This window comes from Narcine bancroftii, chromosome 1 (genome assembly GCF_036971445.1).
Source record: "Narcine bancroftii isolate sNarBan1 chromosome 1, sNarBan1.hap1, whole genome shotgun sequence".
Taxonomy (NCBI): domain Eukaryota; kingdom Metazoa; phylum Chordata; class Chondrichthyes; order Torpediniformes; family Narcinidae; genus Narcine; species Narcine bancroftii.
Window position 1 is genome coordinate 70,360,153 of NC_091469.1, and position 25,870 is coordinate 70,386,022.

General features: G+C 38.8%; 1 protein-coding gene across 1 annotated transcript in view; it reads left to right on the forward strand.

The window, feature by feature from the left end:
- The window catches only part of LOC138739282 (Golgi membrane protein 1-like), a 63,036-nt gene that overhangs the window by 7,957 nt on the left and 29,209 nt on the right, over window positions 1-25,870 (forward strand). Inside the window, exon 2 of the mRNA XM_069891450.1 lies at window positions 4,895-5,476. Coding sequence (XP_069747551.1) covers window positions 4,895-5,476 — 582 coding nt within the window. The remainder of the gene's footprint in view (window positions 1-4,894; window positions 5,477-25,870) is intronic.

Genomic DNA, 25,870 nt, shown 5'->3' on the forward strand with positions numbered 1-25,870 from the left:
CTCAGCCCACACTTCCAGCCTTCCTAAATCACCTTTTAATCTATGGTAATCTTCCTCACTGTCCACAACACCACCAATCTTTGTATTATCTGCAAACTTGCTTATCCAATTCTCTACCCCTACTTCCAGATCGTTAATATATATAACAAACAATAGTGGACCGAGGACCGATCCCTGAGGAATTCCACTAGTCACTGGCCTCCAATTAGACAAACAATTTTCTACCACTACTCTCTGACACCTCCCATCCAACCATTGCTGAATCCATTTCACTACCTCCTTATTTATACCTAATGCCTCCACCTTTTTTCCTAACCTCCTGTGAGGAACTTTGTCAAAAGCTTTACTAAAGTCTAAATAGACAACATCCACAGCTTTCCCTTCATCAACCTTTTTTGTAACCCCCTCGAAAAACTCAATCAGGTTTGTCAAGCATGATCTACCCCTGACAAAACCATGCTGATTACTCCCTATCAATCCCTGTACCTCCAAATATTTGTAAATAGCTCCATATACCATGGCAGAGATTGTCAAAGATATAAATGCCTCATCTTTTTTATGGCATATCCATGGATGCAAAGAACATCAATGAAGAAAAAAAATTCCCTTCAATTGTGCTTTTTCTCCCTAAGAAAAAGGCTTTCTGATAAAACTGTTGCGATTAAAATCCCTTTTAGATGAGACCTCAGAAATTATAGCAAGCTTTTGCAGAGAAATTCTTATTGAGTTAGGAGTTAACAAGAAAAATTGTACAACTTTTGCTAAGATAATACAAATACTAATTTTGGTGGATATTTGCATAAAGGTGTGAACAATGACTATTCAAAGTTGAAGTAAAGCATGAATGATTCTGTGGAAGGCGTTGGCTGTCCCACTCATATTCTGCATCGTGCTGCTCAAACCGCATCTGATGATCTTTCTATTGACGTTGAAGTAATTGTCATGAACTTGTTTTCCTACTTCAGCATTTATACTGTTCAAACTGAGTGATTAAAGGATTTTGTTGACATTCGGTATTCTTCAGTTCTCTCGCATTCTAAAACCCATTGGGTCTCTTTAATAAACGCAGTTGAGAGAATCGTCAGTTTATTTGAAGCACTGAAATTCTGAAGAAAAGGTTCAGAAAATTCTTGTTGACTTTTTCAATAATAAATTGAGCAAGGCCTATTTATTTCTTGTTCACAGTTTTTAAATAACTTTTTAGCAATAGGATTATACAAAATGAAAAAAGAGCAAGCAGCATTATTGAAGTACTTCATTACTTAAAGGAACTTGTTAATTGCGTAAAAGAAAGAATTGATGAAAAGTTTATCTCTTTAAGTGCCAAGGCAACATTACTTTTGAACAAAAAAAATTCCAACTTGAAATGGATAATTATTACGGCACTTGCCATAACTATCTTTTGAGATGGATTTCATCTCTTGGAGAATTCGATACTTTTACATGGATGTTAGTAAATACTCTTCCTGCATGGGAACAAGTGGAATCATCATGTGTAGTGTTAAAAAAGGGAGTAAAAATCGATGACTATGTTCCTTTTCTTCAGTGGACAACATTTAAAAAATTAGTTGATCAAGAGATGCAATGTAATCCCAAAGAATGGAAAAGTAAGTTATGCCATGAAATATGGTATTCTTTGCTTCCCCTTCAACACACTAAATTTGAAAAGCAATTCTCCAAGTTTTTAATTTCATGCAAGTACATGTTCAACATACCTGCTCATAATGTTGAGAGTGTTTTCTTATTCAATGGACAAGAGAACGAAATAAGTTGGATGCGACAACAGCAGAAGCTGTGTTATAATAATAAATGGAACATAGACTGTCAGTGCAAGGAATTTTATAAGCAAGTTCTACAAAACAAGGACCTGTTAAGGAGAGCAAATTATCAGTGAAATATAATTAAAGGTATGGCATTGAAATACATGACATATTTTAATTGGATAAGAAATGAATATTTTGGTAACAGGGTCTGGCCTGCATAAAGTTAACATGATTAAATTTTTTATTTAATCTAGATGACCGTGCTACCAATATTTTTTAGTATACTAGTTTTTCCCGTGTAGTAATATTATTTTATCTCAAATATGGAAATTAGAAATAATTTGATTTTAAATTTGAACAGGGTGTACTGTATTTCTATTTGGCAAATCAAGTGACCCTAGATTACTTTCACGTTTGAAAACAGTCATTTTTAACATATTTACACATTCTTTTAGTACAATTTTCTTCTGAGATTCAAATACAATATCAATTTACTTGTAATTCCCCTCCCTCCTCTCCAACATAAAAAAAACCAAAACAACTAAAGAGACAGAAAAAAGAAAAATTCAGCGTACCACCAGTCTTTTTAATCTACTTCCAATCTTTGAGGTGCTTCACTGCTGTTGTTTTTACATGTTTTATCAGACTTTTAGATCTGTGAGCTGTTATTATAACTGGGCACCAAAGTACTCTAGATAAGGATGCCATATTTTGGCAAAAGTGTCATATTTATTTCTTAAATTATATGTTATCATCTCCATGAGCACACAGTTATGCATCTCCATGGAGCATCAAGTGATGAGTAGGGGGAAGTTGGACTTCCAGGTGATCGCAATACATTTTTTTGCTACCGACAGGGTAATATCTAATTTGAAATTTTGTTAATTTTCTGTCCATGTCCACTATGTTTCCCAATAAATACAACTAGGGGTCCAGCGGGAAGTCTGCTCCCATAATCCTAATGAATATATTAGATAATTCAAGTCAAAAGAGTCTCACCTACATACAGGTCCATGTGGAGTGCCAATTTCTAACCCACACCTGAAGCCCATTTCCGGTTTTCCTTTATACAATTTTTGTGGGTAATCCTAGCTTAAAACTAGCAATTCCACTTTTATTTCTCGCTTTGACTATTCCAGTGCTCTTTTTTAAAATCAACCATCAATAAACTTGAACTCATCTAATGCTACACTGCTTGAGTCCTAGCTCACTCAACCAGTTACCCTTCACCACATGCTTTCCAATGCCTTAAATTTAAATTGTCATGAATGTTTCCAAATGCTTCCACAGTCTCACTTCCCTCCATCTCTGTAACTTCTTCCAATTCTGTGATTATCTCTTCTTCTCTTCTTCATCCACATTTCTGGCCACATGCAGATCCTTGATTTTAATTGACCACTGCCATCCATGTCTTCTGCTGCCTATGTTGTATGCTCTGAAATTCATCTCCTAAATCACTCCACCTCTTCAGTGTAAATACACATTTTAAGGCAATCCTTATTGGCCAAGCTTTTACTCACCTATCCAAAATCTTTTGTTAGCTTGGTGTCAAATTTTGTTTTGCAATGCTCATGATGCTTTATTATGCCAATGGTATTACACAGATATGGCACTTTCACTTTGACTTGGCTTCTACTTAACAGGATATGTATCATGTTCAAATAATTTAAAGAAATGTAGTAAACATCCTGCATACTAATCATATTTTTAATATCTGCCACATGAGAAAATACAAATGATTTTTGCTCAAGTTTCAGAAACCCTGATTATCAGCTGTCATTGGGATTTTGGTTTCTTCATCTCTGCCCAGGATTGAAATCAAAGATTTAAATTTTGATTTGTATGATCCGATTAGCATCATTTGCTATGGAGAAGCAGAAATTCTCAACAACAACTTTAAAACCACACTGTTTCAATCATGAACTTTCATTTGGTTAACTTTCTGTCAGTTGTGATTCGGGCTCATGAGAACAGAAAAAATAGGCACTTAAATGTTCAGTATTCTTTGTTGCACTTTTCCTGCATCAGTATCAGTTATAATTCCTTATATTCTTCAAACTTCCCTAACCGAATCTAAAAACAGAAATCACAACAAATGAACGACAGCTTGTAATTACACTTTGTAGTCTATGTTGGCATACTCTGTTAATTCTTGACTCAGTTTATTAATGTTGGACTGAATTTTTATTCAACCTTTTTATTCCAGGTAGATATGGGCCCTCATTTAAACTTGCGGCACTTTCAGATGGCCTAAATCCCCCGATGTAAATCCGGATATTATACCCATATGCGGCAGTCAGGATGCCACTTAAAAGGGCAGGAGGCAAATGCGAGGCGATCTTTGTAACCCTCCTCAGGGAGGGATAATCGCTGGAGCACTGAGGCCCCCCACCCCGGCACATGAATGCCGGCGCGGCCTGTCCCCATACTGATCCCGCTGCCCTGCTCTCTCCTCACAGCCCTATATCAGTCCCCACACTGTGGGGTGGCCAGCGCAGGCTGTCCCAACTCCGACAGCCAGCCGTCCCAACCCTGACAGCCCGAAGGGACAGGAGCCGGAGTGCGCTCTGAGGCGCCTCCCGTGAAGCTGTCCCTTTCAGGTGGCCAGCGCTGAAAGCGCTGTGGAATGACCATTCCACAGGTCTGAATCCGCTTCTGCAGGCGCGTTCTTGGCGGAGAATGCACCTGAAGAAGCCTTCAGAGTCATTAGTTGTTCAGCATTCTATGGAGGAACAAAATTTGTAAGATTACATTCACAGTAGCAATGAAATGTTACCTATTTACATAAATGATATCTGTACCTCTTCAGTGAATGAAAATTAACCAGCAATGCCAAAACTAAAAAAAAACCCTGCAAATCTGAAAAAAAATAGAAAATGCTGGAAACGCAACGCAACTAGAAAGAGAATTTCAGAAGCAAAGCTTGTTTGGAGGATGGCTAATAGTAGAGGAGAGATTGAATTCAACTAGGTGATGTCTTTGAGCAAACAATGAGATGCTGCAGGAAGTATTCAATGGGCGAGGTAGCAGCCACCATGAGTAGAACGGGTCGGTCAACGTTTCGTGTCGTGTCATCTCATTAATTTATAAAGCCTTTACCTTTCTGGCGTTTGCGTTTATATTTTTTGAAGCCAGATTTCAATTTCCTCAAGCCTTTGAAACATCCTTCAGCCACGCATTTTGCAGTCGGGAGGCTGCCTGCGCCAATCCCGTGGCGGAGGAGGGGCGACGGTCCGCAGGTGCTCGCCCGAGGACCAGAGTTCTTTGCCGCTGCCTCCCCGTTCAGTCTCGCGCCAAAGCTTCACCCCCTCCTCCCTCTGGCGATCGTTGGCTCGGGTTCTCTCCCGCTGCCGGACACCGAAGCGCAGGAGCCAGAGCGCTTTCCGCTGATGGTGGGCCTGGGGAACGGGCGGCGCAATGCGCGCTCGACGCCGCTCTTCTTCCTGATGCTGACGCTGGTCGCGTGCCTGGCCTTCTTCCTCAGCTACTGGGTGTCGAGTTCGCGCGGCGCCGAGCTGCAGGCGCGGATCGTCGCCCTGGACGCCAAGCTGCGGCGCGAGGACGCCAGGAGCAGAACCGCCGAGCTGGAGAAGTACCAGCTGCAAGTACAACTGCAGAACCAGCTCGAGAGCCAGCAGAAGATGATTGGGGAGCTGGAACAAATGCAACAACAGCAAATCCAGTCTGAAGCCAGGGTTTGCAATGACGACAAGGTGATTACTAATGGGAGGGAGTAAACGTCTGGCAAAGGGAGAAGGAGAGGAATAAAAACAGATGATGGAAAATAATGCATAAAAGCTGCAGGTGCTGGAATCTTGAGTCGATTTTAAAAAAAATGCAGGTCAGACAGGGTCGCTGTGGCCGGGCAACTCAGTGGGTCAGACAGCTTCTGTGGGGGAAAGAGATGGTCAGTCGTTCACTTTGATAACTTTTCACCAGAGTTAACTTTTCAGGGAAGCAGTTTCTTCCCATGTCATTTGATGCCCTTTACATACAGCAGTCTGTCCAGCGATTGGATTTCTCCAGCTTTCAGTGCAGAGAATTCCACAGATTTCTTCATCTCAGATACTGGAAACTCTTCCCTACCCTGAATGTCCAATGATAAGAAAACACGTGTGGCCAGTTTGCCTGGTTCTAGATTCCCTCCTTATAATCATCCTGTCACGCACTGGGTTTGTTTTAATGAGATTCTAAACTCGAGAATAGTGACCTAGTTTATCAATCCTCTCCCTGCCATCCCACTAATCAATCTGGTGAGAGAGACTTTGATGCACTTCCTCTATTGCAAGTATACTCTTCATTGGGTCAGGTGATCAAAACTCCTCACAGTAATCCATGTGTGATCTTACTAAGGCTTTGTATGATTGTAGGAAAGTAGCATTGCTGCGGTGAACTCAGTCTCTTGGAGTGGAGGCCAACACCATTTTTAACTTAACTGCTCGCTACCTCTCGTTTGCTACATGAATTTTTTTTTGTTTTCAAATGATTTTTCCCTTTTATAACTTCAAGTTGACTGTCTAATTATCCTGCTAACATTGCATCCTTCAGAATGGACTGACATATAGTTACCTATTTTCTTTCTTTTCCTTTAAACATCAGGGTTACATTTGCCTCCTCATGCACAGGGACCACAATTTATCAATTTTGGAAGATGTTTACTATCTCCACATGTACCACTGTTCATATTCTGGAATACATGTTATGTGCTGGGAATTTATTGGCCTTTGATTTCTCCATTTGTTAACTTTCCTTTTCAGCTTTTCTGGGAAATTGATTGTTCTCTGAACAATTAAAATAGCTTGCTGCAATTGCTACTGGGTGACTTGAATAACATCCTGTTTTATGATGTCAGATTTTTAAATATTTCTCACCACCCTAAATTTCCAATGACAAGAGAACAAGTGTTGCCAGTTTGCCTGGTTCTATATCCCCTCCTTATAATCATCCTGACGTGCACTGTGGATGTTTTAATGAGATATTATCTCATTCTTCTAAACTCCAGTGAATGCTGATGCAGTTTATCCAATCTCTCCCTGCCATCAATCTTTGATGCATTTTCTCTATCACAAATTGCTTCTTCATTGAGTAAGGAGATCTAATGCCACACAATAATCCATGTGTGATTTCACTAATCACTAATTGTAGGAAAACATCCTTGCCAGTGAATGGTTCTTCATGATTTTTCAAATGCTTTTTCTCTTGTATATCCTCATGTTGACTTTGTCTAATCATCTTAATATTTTCTAAGTGTCCTATTTTAAGAATAAACAGACATTTTTCCATGTTATATGGATTAGGCTAATATGCCTATAGTTACCAATTTTCTTTATTTCCCTTTAAATATCAGGGTTACATTTGCCTCCCTCTAATGTGCAGGACATTAGGTGTAGTGGTTAGTGCAATGCCTTTACAATGCCAATGATTGGGACTGGGGTTCGAACCCCACATTGTTGTCTGTATGCTCTCCCTGTGTCTTTGTTTTCACTGGGGCTCTGGTTTCCTCCCATTGTTCAAAACATACTGAGGATTTTGGTTAATTAGGTGTAAATTGGGTGGTATGGACTTGTAGGCTGAAGTGGACTGTTTCTGTGCTATATGTCTAAATTTAAAATTGCTACAAGGAACTTGGAAAAAATATCCTGCTTTATGGTGTCGGATTTGTTTAAAAAAAAAGATATATAACATGATGGAGTAGTGGCCGGTAGGAGAACACCGGCCATCTCCAGAAAAGAAGGAAAAAAGTAAAGAAAAAGCAAAGCCACAGAAACACAAACCACAACAAATAAAAAATAAAGGTGTGGAGAAAATGGCACCAAAGAAAGAAAAGCCAAAAACAACGGGAAGTAAAGAAGGAAAGACGTCAGAAGAGAAAGGTGAAGGCCTTACCTGTACGAAGAAGCAGGGACCCGCAGTGGAGAGAGGAGCCCACTCCCTGAGGTCAGTGGAAACCCCGAAGGGTCGCGACCCACCGAGCGCAGGACTACAAGGATGGCTCACGGAGCCAAATAGAGGTGCACGATGTGCACGACAGACACAACACCGACAGGAGGGTGGACCAGCTGTGGAGTGGAAGTCCACAGCTTGAACAGTTGAGTAAGACCCGACAGGAGGGCTCCCAGCAGGAAGATACAGAAAATAACTGGAATGAGAGGGAGGAGAATGAAAAAAGAAAATCAGAGACTCAACAGATGACCAGCCCAGAGGAAGAGGACCAACATCAAGACACCATTAAGAAAAAAAAAACCCAGCAAACTGAGACAAACAGCTCAACAAGAAAGTTAGAAGAGACACAGATGCAAGAAAGAGAGGTAGAGGACACAGGTCCTGGAGTGGACTCAGGGGAAGAGGAGGGAGAACATCAAGCAATGCACAGAGAAATAGAAGATAAAGGGAATGGACTGTACAAAGATAAGAAATTTTTTGAAGAATATATGGAATCAGTAAAAGAATGGGAGACACGAGAATTTAATGAAATGAAAAGAAGAAAAAAAGGTACAGAAGAAAAAGTGAGTAGATTAGAGATGGTAATGACAGAAATAGGGAAAAGAGTAGACAAGGTGGAAGAATGAGAAACAACCATAGAAATGGAAGTCGACGACTTAAAAAGGAAATTAGAAGAATCTGATAAAAAGTTAAAGAAACACAGGAGTTGTTAGCTCAGAAGATGGATATAATGGAAAACTATAATAGGAGAAACAATATAAAGATAGTGTACCTTAAGGAAGATGAAGAAGGCAAAGATATGAAAGAATTTATGAAAGAATGGATCCCCAGGGTCCTAGAAATTCCAGAATTACAGGAAGGAATGGAAATAGAAAGGGCACACAGAACATTAGCCCCTAAACTACAGCTACAACAAAAATTCAGTAAAATTCCTGAGATATACGACAAGAGAAAATATATTGGAGAAGGGAATGAAAAAAATAAGAGAAGACAAAAAGCCACTGGAATACAAAGGTCAAAAAAAATTTTTCTACCCAGACATAAGTTTTGAGCTCCTGAAGAAGAGGAAGGAGTTTTTTTTTTTTTTTTAATTTTTCACACCATAAATCACAATAGCCATGATATACACTTTTTCTTTTTCACACATTTACAGTGACTTTTTCTCCCCCCACCCTCCCTCCTCCCAAGCCACCCCCCCACCCCCCCCCCCCCCATCCATTTTAGGTATACAATCTAGGTTGCATTAATTCAGTCAGACAATGTTGTCATTCAACAAAAATACACCAGAAATTCTACTGAGTCCATTCTTTTCTTTTCTTCTCCTTCCATCAACTTAGGTAATGTTTGTTCCCGGTAGGTTTTCGCTATTGTATTTAATGTAAGGCTCCCATACTTGTTCGAATATTTCAATATTATTTCTTAAACTATATGTTATTTTTTCTAATGGAATACATTTATTCATTTCTATATACCATTGTTGTATTTTCAAATTATCTTCCAATTTCCAGGTTGACATAATACATTTTTTTGCTACGGCTAGGGCTATCTTAACAAATCTTTTTTGTGCATCTTCCAAGTCAATTCCAAATTCTTTATTTTTTATGTTACTTAGGAGAAAGATCTCTGGATTCTTTGGTATATTGTTTTCTGTTATTTTATTTAATATCTGATTGAGATCATCCCAAAATTTTTCTATTCTCTCACATGTCCAGATTGCATGAATTGTTGTTCCCCTTTCTTTTTTACATCGAAAACATCTATCAGATACTGTTGGGTCCCATTTATTTAACTTTTGCGGTGTAATGTATAGTCTGTGTAACCAATTATATTGTATCATACGCAGCCTCGTATTTATTGTATTTCTCATCGTTCCAGAACATAATTTCTCCCATGTTTCCTTTTTTATCTTTATATTTAAATCTTGTTCCCATTTTTGTTTAGTTTTACCATTTGTTTCCTCATTCTCCTTTTCTTGCAGTTTGATATACATATTTGTTATAAATCTTTTGATTAACATTGTATCTGTAATCACATATTCAAGGTTATTTCCCTCTGGTAAACTCAAATTGCTTCCTAATTTATCTTTCAAGTAGGATCTCAGTTGGTAATATGCCAGCGCTGTATCTCCAGTTATATTGTACTTATCTCTCATTTGTTCAAAGGATAAAAATCTACTTCCTGAAAAACAATTTTCTAATCTTTTAATCCCTTTTTTTTCCCATTTTCTAAAGGAAAGGTTGTCTATTGTAAAAGGGAGTAGCTTATTTTGCGTCAATATTAGTTTTGGTATTTGATAATTTGTTTTATTTCTTTCTACATGAATCTTCTTCCATATATTGAGGAGATGGTGTAATACTGGTGAAGTTCTATGTTGTACCAATTTTTCGTCCCATTTATATAATATGTGTTCAGGTATCTTTTCCCCTATTTTATCTAATTCTAGTCTCGTCCAGTCTGGTTTTTCCCTTGTTTGATAAAAATCTGATAGGTACCTTAATTGTGCGGCTCTATAATAATTTTTGAAGTTTGGCAATTGTAAGCCTCCTTGTTTATACCATTCTGTTAATTTATCTAGTGCTATCCTCGGTTTCCCCCCTCTCCATAAAAATCTCCTTATTATTTTCTTTAACTCTTTGAAGAATTTTTCTGTCAGTTGTATTGGCAATGCCTGAAATAAGTATAGTATCCTTGGAAAAATGTTCATTTTAATACAGTTTATCCTTCCTATCAGTGTTAGCTCTTTCCAATGCTCTAAATCGTCCTGTAATTTTTTCATTAGTGGATTGTAATTGAGTTTATATAATTGGCCTAGATTTTTGTTTATTTGCACACCTAGGTATCTTATTGCCTGCATTTGCCATCTGAATGGGGATTCCTCCTTAAATTTTGAGAAATCCGCGTTATTCATAGGCATTGCTTCACTTTTATTTACGTTTATCTTGTATCCCGACACTTCTCCATATTCCTTCAATTTCTTATATAGTTCTTTTATTGATAGTTCTGGTTCTGTTAAGTACACTATCACATCATCCGCAAATAGACTGATTTTATATTCCCTGTCTTTTATTTTTATTCCTTTTATATTATTATCTATTCTTATCGATTCTGCTAGTGGTTCTATAGCTAGCGCAAACAATAATGGTGATAGTGGGCATCCCTGCCGCGTTGACCTGCTTAAGTTAAATTGCTTTGATACATGTCCATTTACTGTCACTTTTGCTAACGGTCCCTTATATAATGCTTTAATCCAATTAATATACTTCTCCGGTAAACTGAATTTTTGCAATACTTTGAACAAGTAATTCCATTCTACTCTGTCGAAGGCCTTCTCTGCGTCTAAAGCAACTGCTACTGCCGGTGCTTTATTTCCTTCTACTGCATGAATTAAGTTAATAAATTTACAGATATTGTCTGTTGTGCGTCTTTTTTTTGATAAATCCAGTTTGGTCTAAATCTACCATTTTCGGTACCTGTTCTGCTAATCTGTTTGCTAATAGTTTAGCTATTATCTTATAATCTGTGTTTAGCAGAGATATTGGTCTATATGACGCTGGTGAGAGTGGATCTTTCCCTTGTTTTAGTATCACTGTAATTATCGCTGTTTTACATGAATCTGGTAAGTTTTGTGTCTCATCAGTCTGGTTGATTACATCCAGGAGGGGCGGTATTATTAGATCTTTAAATGTTTTGTAGAATTCTATTGGGAGTCCATCCTCTCCTGGTGTCTTATTATTTGGTAAATTTTTTATTATCTCTTGTATTTCTACTGTTCCAAATGGTTCTGTTAATTTATTTTGTTCCTCTATTTGTAGTTTTGGTAGTTCAATTTTAGTCAAAAATTCATCTATTTTCCCTTCTTTCCCTTCATTTTCAGTTCGGTATAATTGTTCATAGAATTCTCTGAAGTTTTCCTTAATTTCTTTTGGATTATATGTAATTTGTTTGTCTTTTTTCCTTGTTGCCAATACCATTTTCTTAGTTTGCTCTGTCTTAAGCTGCCATGCTAAGATTTTGTGTGTTTTTTCACCTAGTTCATAATATTTCTGTTTTGTCTTCATTATATTCTTCTCCACCTTATATGTTTGTAATGTTTCATATTTTATTTTTTTATCCGCCAATTCTCTTCTTTTGGTTGTATCTTCCTTTATTGCTAATTTTTTTTCTATGTTTATTATTTCCCTTTCCAACTGTTCTGTTTCCTGATTACAGTCCTTCTTCATCTTGGTTGCATAACTTATTATTTGTCCTCTAATGAATGCTTTCATTGCGTCCCATAGTATAAACTTATCTTCCACTGATTCCGTATTTACTTCAAAGTACATTTTTAATTGTTTTTCAATAAATTCTCTAAAATCCTGTCTTTTAAGTAGCATGGGGTTTAATCTCCATCTATACATTCTTGGAGGGATGTCCTCTAGCTTTACTGTCAGTATTAAGGGTGAATGGTCCGATAGCATTCTCGCTTTATATTCTGTTTTTCTTACTCTATCCTGCATACTAGCTGATAACAAAAATAGGTCTATTCTTGAGTATGTTTTATGTCTAGTCGAGTAGTATGAGTATTCCTTTTCTTTTGGGTTTTGTTTCCTCCATATGTCCACAAGTTTCATTTCTTGCATTGATTTAATTATAAATTTGGTTACTTTGTTCTTCCTGTTAATTTTTTTCCCCGTTTTATCCATATTTGGATCCAAATTCAGATTGAAATCCCCTCCTATTAGTATGTTCCCTTGTGTATTAGCTACCTTCAAAAAGATATCTTGCATAAACTTTTGATCTTCTTCGTTAGGTGAATATATATTAAGTAGATTCCAAAGCTCCGAATATATCTGACATTTTATCATAACATATCTCCCTGCTGGATCTATTATTTCCTCTTCTATTTTAAATGGCACATTTTTGCTAATTAATATAGCCACTCAAGAAGAGGAAGGAGTTTAACGCAGCAAAATTGATCCTATGGAAGAAAGGCTATAAATTTATGTTAAGATATCCAGCGGTGCTTAAAATAGTTATCCCGGGACAGCAAAGCAGACTGTTCTCGGATCTGGAAAAAGCACGAGAATTTGCAGAACGCCTGCAAAATAGAAAGAGAGATGGAGATGCAACAAGAACAAGAATGACGACAAACTTCATATAAAGAAGAAGAATAAAGTAAGAACTAAGAAGGGGAAGAAAGGAAGTAAGGGGGGAATTAAGAGAGTGAGCTTTGTTATATGTGAAGATAAAAGTCTTCTGGAGGGGGCTGGGTGGGAGGGAATGACAGTCACTGCGAAATAAGTTGACACTTGAGAGCGGGTTCGCAATCCAAATGGAGAGGGGAGATGTGGTTGCCCGACAAGGGACAAGGGCCAACTCAGAGAGGAGAGGGACATTTGGGGTTAAGGGAATTTTAGATGCGGGAATAGTGGAATTATTTTATGTTTTAGAAGTGTTGTCTTAAAATGTGTTCAAAAAAAGAAAACAAATGGATAAGGAGGAAAGGTGGTGATGAGGAAGCGGAAAGGAAACGTAAACAAAGTATAAAATGGCCATGTTGAACTATATGACTTTAAATATTAACGGAATACATAACCAAATGAAAAGGAAGAGGCTGTTAAATTTACTGAAGAAAGAAAAAATTGATATTGCATTCGTGCAAGAAACACATCTAACTGAAGTGGAACACAAGAAATTAAGGAGAGATTGGGTAGGGCACGTAACGGCAGCATCATATAATTCAAAAGTCAGAGGAGTAACTATATTAATCAATAAAAATGTACCAATCAAAATAGAGGAGGAAATAATAGATCCAGCAGGGAAGTATGTAATGATAAAGTGTCAGATATATTCAGAATTTTGGAATTTGCTCAATGTATATGCACCTAATAAGAAGGTCAAAAATTTATGCAAGATATCTTTTTGAAGATTGCAGATACGCAAGGGAATGTACTGATAGGAGGGGACTTTAACCTTAATTTGGACTCAAAGATGGATAAAACTGGAAAAAAGACTAGCAAAAAGAATAAAGTTACCAAATTTATGGTTAAATCGATGCAGGAAATGCAACTTTTGGATATATGGAGGAGACAACACCCAAAGGAGAAGGAATACTCATATTATTCGGGTAGACACAAAACATACTCAAGGATAGACCTATTCCTGTTGTCAGCCCACATCCAAGGGAGAGTTAGGAAAACGAAATATAAAGCTAGATTGTTATCGGATCACTCACCCCTGTTATTGGCAATAGAGCTGGAGGACATCCCACAGAGAACGTATAGATGGAGATTAAACTCCATGCTACTTAAAAGACAGGATTTTAGAGAATTCATTGAGCGACAAATTAAAATGTACTTTGAAATAAATACGGAATCAGTGAAAGATAAGATGCAATGAAAGCGTTCATCAGAGGGCAGATAATAAGTTATGTAACTAAGATGAAGAAGGACTACAATCAGGAAATAGAACAGTTGGAAAGGGAAATAGCAAGTACAGAAAAAGAATTAGCAATAAAGGAAGATGCAACAAAAATAAGAGAATTGGCGGGCAAAAAAAATAAAACATGAAACACTACAAACATATAAGGTGGAGAAGACATGATGAAGACAAAACAGAAGTATTATGAGCTAGGAGAAAAAACGCATAAAATACTAGCTTGGCAGCTTAAGACAGAACAAACTAAAAGAACGGTATTGGCATCAAGGAAAAAGGACAAACAAATTAGATATTACCCATCGGAGATCAATGAAAACTTCAGGAATTCTATGAGCAACTATATTGAACTAAGTACGAAGGGAAAGAAGACAAAATAGATGAATTTCTAGCTAAAATTGAACTACCAAAATTGCAAGAAGAGGAGCAAAATAAATTAATAAAATCATTTGAAATAGAGGAAATACAGGATATATTAAAAAAAACTACCGAACAATAAAACACCGGGAGAGGATGGACTCCCAATAGAATTCTATAAAACATTTAAAGACTTATTAATTCCTCCACTCCTGGAAGTAATGAACCAGATTGAAGAAACACAAAACATGCCAGATTCATGCAAAACAGCAATAATTACAGTCGTACTAAAGACGGGGAAAGATCCACTAACACCAGCATCGTATAGACCAATATCTCTACTTAACACAGATTATAAGATAATAGCTAAACTATTAGCAAACAGATTGGTTGACTGTGTACCAAAAATAGTAAAACTAGATCAAACTGGATTTATTAAGAAAAGACGAACAACGGACAATATCTGTAAGTTCATTAACTTAATCCATGCAGTACAAGGAAACAAGATGCCAATGAGGGCGGTTGCGTTAGACGCAGAGAAAGCCTTTGACAGAGTAGAATGGAATTATTTATTCAAAGTACTACAGAGGTTCAACCTACCAGAGAAATATATTAATTGAATTAAAACATTATATAAGGGACCATTGGCGAAAGTGACAGTAAATGGATATATATCAAACCAATTTAAATTAAGCTAACAACTAGGCGGGGATGTCCACTATCTCCGTCACTGTTCGCTTTAGCTATAGAACCACTGGCAGAACTGATAAAACAGAAAATAAAATAAGAGGGATAAAAATAAAAGAGAAGGAATATAAAATCAGTGTATTTGCAGATGATGTCATAGTATACTTAACAGAACCAGAAATATCAATAAAAGAATTACATAAGAAATTGAAGGAATATGGAGAAGTATCGGGGTACATGATCAACGCAAATAAAAGTGAAGCAATGCCAATGAATAATGCGGATATCACAAAGTTTAAGAAAGAATTACCATTTAGATGGCAAACACAAGCAATTCGATACCTAGGTATACAACTAGATAATAATCTAGACCATCTATACAAACTAAATTATCAGCCATTAATGAAGAAATTACAAGACGACTTAGAACATTGGAAAGACTTACCACTAACACTGATAGGAAGGGTAAATTGTATTAAAATGAATATCTTCCCAAGGATACAATGCCTATTTCAATCATTACCAATTCACCTAACAGAGAAATTCTTCAAGGAGCTAAAGTAAATAATAAGGAAATTCTTATGGAAAGGGGGGACACCGAGGATAGCGCTAGATAAATTAACAGAATGGTACAAACAAGGGGCCTTACAGCTACCAAACTTTAAGAATTATTATAGAGCAGTACAATTAAGATACCTATCAATTTTTATCAAACAAGGGAAAAACCAGATTGGACCAGATTAGAGGTAGAAAAAATAGGGGATAAGGTACCAGAACAATAACTATATAAGTGGGATGAAAAGCTGGTGCAACATAGGAGTTCACCAGTACTGTACCATCTGCTCAACATTTGGAAGAAGATTCACATAGAATGGAATAAAACAAATGATCAATTACCAAAATTAATATTGATGCAAAATCAGCTAATCCCTTTCACAATAGATAACCTTTCCTTTAGAGAATGGGAGAGAAAAGAGATCAAAAGAATAGAAAATTGTTTTTCGTGAAATAAATTATTATCTTTTGAATAAATGAAGGACAAATATGGTATAACTCACGGTACAATGTTTGCATATCACCAACTGAAAGCCTACTTGAAGGACAAATTGGGAAACAGTCTGAGGTTACCAGAAGGAAGCAATTTTGAATATGTGATTACAGACACAATGATAATTAAAAGATTTATAACAAACATGTACATCAAACGGCAAGAGAAAGAGAACAAGGAAACAAGCTGTAAACCTAAACAAAAATGGGAACAAGATCTAAACATAAAATAAAGAATGAAACATGGGAAAAGCTATGCTCCGGAACTATGAGAAATACAATAAACACGAGGTTACGGATGATACAATATAATTGGTTACACAGGCCCAAAAGTTAAATAAATGGGACCAACAGTATCGGACAGATGTTTTTGCTGTAAGAAGGAAACGGGAACAACAGTACATGCAATTTGGGCATGTGAGAAAGTGGAAAAGTTTTGGGAAGATCTAAACTTGGTATTAAATAAAATCACAAAAAGCAACATACCAAAAAATCCAGAGATTTTTCTTCTAAGTAATATAAGAAGTAATGAACTTGGACTCGATTTGGATGGAGCACAAAAAAGATTTATTATGATAGCCTTAGCTGTAGCTAAGGCTACAGCTGTAGCCTAAAGCTGTAGGAAATTAGAAGATAGCCTGAGAATACAGCAATGTTACATAGAAATGAATAAATGTATTCCATTGGAAAAAATAACATATAATTTAAGAAATAACATCACAGTAATGGAACAAATTTGGGAACCATACATGGAACACAACAGAGAAGTCCTACCATGGACCTCCACTGCCTAAAATGACAGAAGGAGAAGACAACGAAATGAACTGACCCAGTATGTAAAAATAGAAGACACAAATTTCTTGTTTACTTTCATTGTGTGATGACATTTTTTAATGGGTTTAATGTATCATGTAGGTTGAATGTTGAGTGAGTGGCGGGGGTGGGGGGGTGGTGAAGGAGGGACGGAAGGGAGGGGTGGGGGGGAAAGGGGAGAAAATGAGACTATATTCATTAGGGAAATATCTGTGCGTATTTTGGTCAGTATGGTTCATAGAGTGAAAAATAAAAAATTTAAAAAACCCAAAAAGATATAGACAGGATTAAATGTAAATCACAAAAATCTCTAAATACCATGGTTGAAGTAAAATCACAAAATGCTGGAGAAGCTCAGTAGGTCAAACAATGTCTTTTATGTAGCAAAGGTAAAGATGCAGAACCAACATTTCTATCTTGAGCCCTTCATCAAAGTATTAAAAAAATGCTTGCAAACGTCTGAACAAAAGAGTAAGGGAGGGAAAGGGGAATGGCATAGGCAGGGGATGATAGGTGGAGAAAGGGGATAGCAGCAATGAGGTGTTGTTCCTCCAATTTGCGGGTGGTCTGGAAGGGATAGTACACAAGACCATGGACAGACGTGAGTGTGGGATTGAGACTCGGAATTGAAATCGTTGGCTATTGGGAGGTCACTGATGTTGAGAAGAGGTGCTCAGTGAAGCGATTCTCAATCTGCAACCGGTCTCTCCAATGTAGAGAATGCCACAAAGGGTGGACCGGATGCAGTTAATAAGTTCTCTGGATGTACAAGTGAATTTTTGCTTGACTTGAAAGGCCTTTTTGGGGCTCCGGACCATGGTGAGTGAGGAGGTCTGGGCGCAAGTGTTGCACCTCCTGCTGGCACAGGGGAAGGTACCTGGGGTGTGATGGGTGGGAAGGGCACGAGGGAATCCCGGAGAGAACATCCCTGTGGAAAGCCGAGAGGGAAGGAGAAGGAAAAATATGTGTGGTGGTGGGATCCTGTAATAAATGCCAGAAATTCTTGCAGAGAATGTGTTGGATGTGGAGGCTGGTGGGGTGGTAGGTGAGGATGAGGGAGGAGGGGTTCTATGTTTGTTGCATCTGGGGGCAGAGAGGGCCAGGGCAGATGAATGGGAGTGGTGGAGGGGAAACCACTTTTGTGGAAGAAGGCAGACATTTTGGAAGATCTGGGCTGGAAGACCTCATCTGGGGAACAGATGCGACAGAGATGGAGAAATTGAGAGAAGGGATGGAATCTTTTCAGTAGACAGGGTGTGAGGAAGTGTAGTCAAGGTAGTTGTAGGAGTTGGAGGATTTGTAATATATATCGGTGACCAGCTTGTCTCCCAAGATGGAGACAGAGATCCAGGAAGAGAAAAGAGTTATCGGAGATGGACCAGGTGAGTTTGCAATCAGGATGGAAGTTTTCCATGAAGTGGATAAGCTCATTGCGAGCGCATGAGGCAGCTCTGATCTTGTCATCGATATATAAGAGGAAGAGTTAAGGAGGTCTTTCCTGTGTAGGCTTGCAGCATGGATTGCTCCACAAAGCCCACAAACACTCATGGCCACTCCTTTGATTTGGAGGTAGTGGAATGAGTAAAAGGAGAAGTTGTTTAGAATGAGGGCAAGTTCTTCCAGGTGGAGGAGGGAGGTGATAGAGGATGACTGGTAGGGCCTTTGGTCCAGGAAGAAGCAAAGTGCTTTCAGGCCTTCTGTGTAGGGGATAGAGGTATAAAGGGATTGGACAACCATTGTGAAGATGAGGCATTCTGATTCAGGGAATCTGAAATCATTGAGGAGATGGATAGCATGTGAGGTGTCGTGAATGTAGGTAGAGAGGGATTGGACTAGGGGAGAAAAGATAGAGTCAAGGTAAGGTAAAACTAGTTCAGTGGTGCAGGAGCAGGTAGAAACAATTGGTGTGCTCAGATGGTTAGGTTTGTGTTTTTTGGGTAGAAGGTAGAAACGGGAAGTGCGGGCATGGGAGAGAATGAGGTTGGTGGCTGTGGAGGGGAGGTGACTAGAGAAGATGAGGTTGGAGAAGATTCTCAGTGGCTTGATGTGTAGTGGTGGGGTCCTGTGGGTGGGGTTGATAGGAGGAGGTGTCTGAGAGCTGTCTATTATCCTCAGCAAAGTAAAGGTCAGTGCACCATGTAGAGTTGGGTGGAGAAGAGGCAGGTGAAGTTCAGTTTGGATTAGCATGAGGTGATGCATTTGGGAAGATCAAACAAGAAGGCTGAGTACAGGGTTAATGGTTGGATACTTAACACTGTGGAGGAACAGAGAGACCTTGGAGTCCAAATCCAAGGTTGCAGCACAATTTGATAGTTGAGAAGGCCTATGGGATTTTTAAGCAATTGCTCTGGTGTCAATAGAATTGGCCCTTTGTGTTTAAAAAAAAAACTGCAGTAGTATAAAAAAGACTTCAATAGTGTACTTAATTGAATAAAAGAGACAATACATATTTTAAAAAATTATTAAAATAAGGATAAATACTGGAATAGTGCTTTTGTGATATCCGAGCAGTCTATGATTAGTGCAACAAGAGAGCTGTTGGAAAGAAACTGTTCTTGGATCTAAATGTGCTGGTTGTCAAGTTCAGAAGGTAGCGGTGAGAAGAAGTTGTGACCAGAGCGATGGAGATCCTTTATGATGTTCACTACCTTCAGTGGCTGGTAGGTCAGAGACTGTGACATAACTGGCAATGTTTGCTATCCAATGAAGCTGTCTGAGTTTCTGGTCATTTGAATTCCCAAACCAGACAGTGCACCTGTAGAAGTTTGACGACATGCCAAATCTCTTCATTCTCCTTTAGAAATTGAGGTGTTGGTTTGCGTTGTTTTCCGGTTTCCTCAATATGCTAGCTCCAGAAAAGGTTTTCCAAAATATGGATTACCAGGAACTTGAAGGTTCTAACCCTCTCCACCTCCATTCCATCAATGTAGACAGATCCCTTGGCTTCTCCTTCCTCAAGTCAACAATATCTTGGTGATGTTGTTTTGACACCACCCAACCAGATTCTCAATCTCCATTCTGTATTCGAATGCGTCATTTCCAGTAATTCAGCCAACAATGGTGATGTCGTCAGCAAATTTGCAGATCAATCTGGAGCTGAATTTGGCAACGTAGCCATGAGTGTAGAACAGGGGTGGCCAAACTTTTTTAGTTGTGGGCCACATATAGAAAAATATAAGGAGTCATGGGCCAAAGAACATTAACCCTGGAAGTTTTTAACCAGTTACACTGCAGGAAAAATTGTGTTTTTAGTCCAGAAAACTCGAGTGCCCTCAAATATTCATTTTCTATCAAAATTACTATATGACACTACTGGAGTTTAATTGTTGACATTATAGTAGTTTATTAATGTGCTCACATATTACAGTAGGCATTTCTCTGCCTGCTGCTCTTAAATTTAATTTAAATGAAAACAATGAAACTCTTTAAAACTCTCATTCAATAAGCAGTGCAAAATAAAAAGCCGGGTGCAAAATAACAACAGGAGCAATGATCAAGAAAGGGTCATTCCTCCACAACTCTCAGTGAATACAGTTCATGGCCCAAGTGTCCACTTTAATGATTATGATTGCAATGTGTCAACCTGTAGATGGGCTATTAAAGATAGACTGTTAAAGTTAACAGGTTCCTTACAATTCAAACAAACACACTTCCCCTTGACTTCTGTGAAAAAGTATTCTTTTTCACACCGTGTCTGAAATTTTTGGCACTCCTTTGCTATTTTCTGTCTTTTCGGTTCCTCCAAGTTTTATCAACTGAGGCAAACGTTTTCATTGTGAGCAACATTTCAATGGTTGGTTTAGTATTGTTCAAAATGACTATGTTCTAATGGGTCATATTCCATTTTATTTTTAAAATTCACCCTGGGCCACTTAAAAATGGGCAACAGCCACAATTGTCCTGTTACCATCACTTTGAAAGAGAGTGTGAAGGGGAGATGATGTTGCTGATGAAGAAGTTGAGGATCCTGTTGCAGAGGGATGAACTGAGTTCCAGATCCTTTAGTGCGGTCATTTGTTGGAAAGATTGTGTTGACCGCTGAGCTATAGTCAATGTACAACCACTGTGGTCAAGGTAATCTAACACCTAGTGGAGGGCTAACAAGATGGCATCTACACTTGATCTGTTGTGACCATAGGTGAATGGAAGTACGTCAGAGTTCAAATTTATTGTCAGAGTACATACATCATACATCCCTGGGATTCTTTTCCCTGCAGGCTGGGCAGAATTTTTAATTATCTGTAACTGTTAACTGTACTCAAGAAGGAAGATGTGTATAAAAAGAGAAGCAAACTGCAGTACAGAAAAGGATAAATGTTCAGTGATAAGTAATGTGCAAAGCAAGAGTCCTTAAATGTGACTTTGAGTCTGTTGTTTTGGAGTCTGATGGTGGAGGGTTAGCAACTATTTCTGATCTTGCTGGTACAAGTCTTGTGGCACCTATACCTCTTTCCTGATTGCAGTAGTGAGAACAGAGCACATGTGAAAGCAGTGTTCAATGTAGATTTTCTTGATAGTGGGGAGAATTTTGCCTTTGATTTACTGGCCAGTGTCCACTACATTTTGCAGATCTTTTTGCTGTTATCAGTGGCCCTGTACCTGGCCATGATGCAGCCAGTCAACATGTTGTAGAAGTTTCCGATGTCATATTGAACCTCCGCAAATCCATGAGGAAGAAGAGGCTCTGATATGCTTTCTTCACGATAACATTGTTACAGGCCCAGAGGAACCCAAAACCTAGCAGCAATAGATATTCACCAAGACAAATGGTTACTTAAACAAAAATTGCTTTTTTCTTTTTTCTTTCTTTGGCTTGGCTTCGCGGACGAAGATTTATGGAGGGGGTAAAAGTCCACGTCAGCTGCAGGCTCGTTTGTGGCTGACAAGTCCGATGCGGGACAGGCAGACACGGTTGCAGCGGCTGCAGGGGAAAATTGGTTGGTTGGGGTTGGGTGTTGGGTTTTTCCTCCTTTGCCTTTTGTCAGTGAGGTGGGCTCTGCGGTCTTCTTCAAAGGAGGTTGCTGCCCGCCAAACTGTGAGGCGCCAAGATGCACGGTTTGAGGCGATATCAGCCCACTGGCGGTGGACAATGTGGCAGGCACCAAGAGATTTCTTTAGGCAGTCCTTGTACCTTTTCTTTGGTGCACCTCTGTCACGGTGGCCAGTGGAGAGCTCGCCATATAACAGGATCTTGGGAAGGCGATGGTCCTCCATTCTGGAGACGTGACCCATCCAGCGCAGCTGGATCTTCAGCAGCGTGGACTCGATGCTGTCGACCTCTGCCATCTCGAGTACTTCGACGTTAGGGATGAAAGCGCTCCAATGGATGTTGAGGATGGAGCGGAGACAACGCTGGTGTAAGCGTTCTAGGAGCCGTAGGAGGACCCATGATTCGGAGCCGAACAGGAGTGTGGGTATGACAACGGCTCTGTATACGCTTATCTTTGTGAGGTTTTTCAGTTGGTTGTTTTTCCAGACTCTTTTGTGTAGTCTTCCAAAGGCACTATTTGCCTTGGCGAGTCTGTTGTCTATCTCATTGTCGATCCTTGCATCTGATGAAATGGTGCAGCCGAGATAGGTAAACTGGTTGACCGTTTTGAGTTTTGTGTGCCCGATGGAGATGTGGGGGGGCTGGTAGTCATGGTGGGGAGCTGGCTGATGGAGGACCTCAGTTTTCTTTTAATTATCTTTAAATATGAAAATAGGATCAAACTTTATCTTATCACTATTAACTGAACTAACCTAACTTAACCCCCTTCTAATTCTAAGCATATGTAAGTTCAGAAAAGTTATTTGATTCACAGTCCAATCTCACTTCTCATTCCTCCAAGTTCACTGGTTGCAGGCAATTCTTATACTGTGCACAGAATTTAACATTTATGAATTTCACCAGGTTTTGGTGTTTGAAAGGTAAATGATTACCGCTCAGGAAGGTTCTTGTCGGTTTTCAGAGAGAGTTTTGTTGTTCCTGGACACAAACTGATCCCTTTTAATCAGCCACGTCAGTGTCTTTCTAAAGAAACTTGCCCCATCAGGGTTTTCCAGATGTTAACCTCTTTCTTTCAGGTCATCACAGAGTTCCTTTTTGTTTCTCTTATTTCAAGTGGAACATTAGGCAGCCAGTCGTCTCCTCTTGTATGGACCACAAGGTGGAATTAAGCACTCACATCCCGTCTTCCAAATGGGGTTTTTCCACAAGCTTGCCAGCTTTTCCTGTTCCAGTTCCAGCTTCTGCTGCTGAAAGTGTATATGCAGAACTGAATTTCCTCTTCTCCCCCCCTCAAAGAAAAGCCTGAGTTTTCTCTCTGCTTGCAAACCACATGACCCTCCTAGATCAGCAACTTCCACTCAGACAAACTGCAGCTCCAAACCTAATCCTTCGAGTTCTTTCATCTGTGGCTTTTCATAACCACAATCCATTCAGAGCTAGCCAGTTTAGCTTGAGCAGAGCTCCAGTATTTTAAATGAGAACTGTTTTTAGTGTTTGTATGTGACCTACACTAAAAAAAACCTGCCACACTTTATCTCCCAAACTCATATCTATATGCAATATAAAATACAACATATTCTGTCACATTAATTAATATGGAATAAAGCATGAAAGATTGCAGACACTATGATTGTAGTAAAAACATAAAAATGCCAGAGGAACTCAGCAGTTCTCGCAATGTCCATAGGAGTTGGAAGATAGATTATTGACATTTTGAGTCTGAGTCCTTCCTCAGGGTGTGAGCAAAAAGCAGGCAAGTGGTCCATATTAAAAAAAAATAGTGAAAAGGGAAGAATGGGAGGGGAGGAGTACAAACCAACAGAAAACTGTGTTAATTGGATATGATAAGAGGCCTGGACATAGGAAAGGTGAGAATTGATAGTGGGAAATGGGATTGGTTTTGGCTCTGTTAAAAGAGAGAGAGAGAGAGAGAGAGAGAGAGAGAGGTGGAGGAAAGGAACAAGGAAAAGTCGAGAGGTGGGGTTAGTGGAAGCCAGAGAAGTCTATGTTAATGGCATCTTGTTGGTGGTTGCCCAGGTGGAATATGACATGTTTTTCCTCAAATTTGCGAGTGGTCTTAGCTTGGCAGTGCTTGAGACCACGGACAGACTTGTCGGCAAGGGAATTGGGTGGAGATTCCCATTGCACACACTTTGAGGAAGACCTCAAATATCGGTAAGACAGTGTCCTCCATAATGTTTGGGACAAAGACACTTTTTTTCTTTATTTTCCCCTGTGCTCCACGGTGTTAAATTTGTAATCACACAATACATGTGATTAAAGTGCACATTCCCAATTTTAAAGAATATTTGTGTACATTTTGGTTTGAGCATGTAGAAATTACAGCACTTTTACATAGTCCCCTTATTTCAGGGCACCCATAGTATTTGGGACATAAAAATGGCATGTATATAAAGTAGTCATGTTTAGTACTTTGTTGCATATCCTTTCATACAATGACTGCTTAGTCTAATTCAAAGATATCACCAGGTGCTAAGTATCTTCTCTGGCGATGCTCTGCCAGGCCTCTTGTGCAGCCACTTCAACTTCTGCTTGTTCCCTTAAGTTTTCTCTTAAGTATATGGAAGGTATGTTCAATTGTATTTAGATTGGGTGACTGACTTGGCCCTTCAAGAATTTAGTTTTTAGCTTTGAAAAACTCTTGTTGCTTTAGCAATGTGTTTTGGACCATTGTCTTGATGAAGGATGAAGTGTCATCCAATGAATTTGGAGATATTTGCTTGAACTTGACCAGATAAGATGTTCCTATACACCTCAGAATTAACTTTGCTGCTGCCATCAGCAGTTACATCATCAATGAAGGTAAGTGTGCCAGTACCTGTGGCAGCCATACATGCCCAGGCTATAACACCAAGTTTGACAGATGAGGTGGTATGTTTTGGATCTTGGACAGTTCCTTTATGTTTCCACACTTTGGTCTTGCCACTCTAATACAAGTTGATCTTGGTGATCTGTCCACAAGGCATTTTTTTTTCAGAATTCTGCAGGTTCTTTTAAATACTTCTTGGCAAACTGTAATCTGGTCATCTTGTTTCTGTGGTTCTCTAGTGGTTTGCATCTTGAAGTGTAGTGTCTGTTTTTCTGTTCATGACAGTAGTCATTGACACATCCACATCTGCCTCCTGACAAGTATTTCTGATCTACTGGATAGATGTTTGGCGATTTTTCTTCATTACGATGTGAATTATTGTGGCATCAGCAATGGAGGTCTTCCTTGACCTACCAGTCCCTCTACGATTACTGAGCTCACCAGTACTCTCTTTCTTCTTAATCTTCCAAACAATTGATTTTGGTAATTGTAAGGTTGGGTGATGTCCCTTACTGGTTTATTCTTATTTTTCAGTCTCATAATGGCTTCTTTGACTTTCATTGGCACAACTTTGGTCCTTCTGTTGAAGAATTGCAACTACAGACTCCAAAGGTGATCAAAGGCTTAGAAGCAAGCCTAGCTCTCTTATGCCTGCACCAATGAAGCAATAAAGTATATCTGAGTCATCACAAATGTCTGTGAAGCCAAATGTTCTAAATATTATGGTGCCTTGAAATGGGCAAACTATGTATAAAAAATGCTGTAATTTTGACATAGTCAAACCAAATGTACACAAATAACTTTGAATATAATATGGAATGTGCGCTTTAATTACATGTGAATTGCTTGGTTACAAAATTAAAACTGGAGCACAGGGGCAAATAAAGGAAAAATGTGTCCTAAACATTATGGAGGACACTATATATCTTTCTATGGATTCTGTGAGATGTGCTGAGCTCCTCCAGCATTTCTGTGCTTTTACATTAATTTGTCTGATGGGCCCAGGAAAAGTCTTCCAAGATGGTG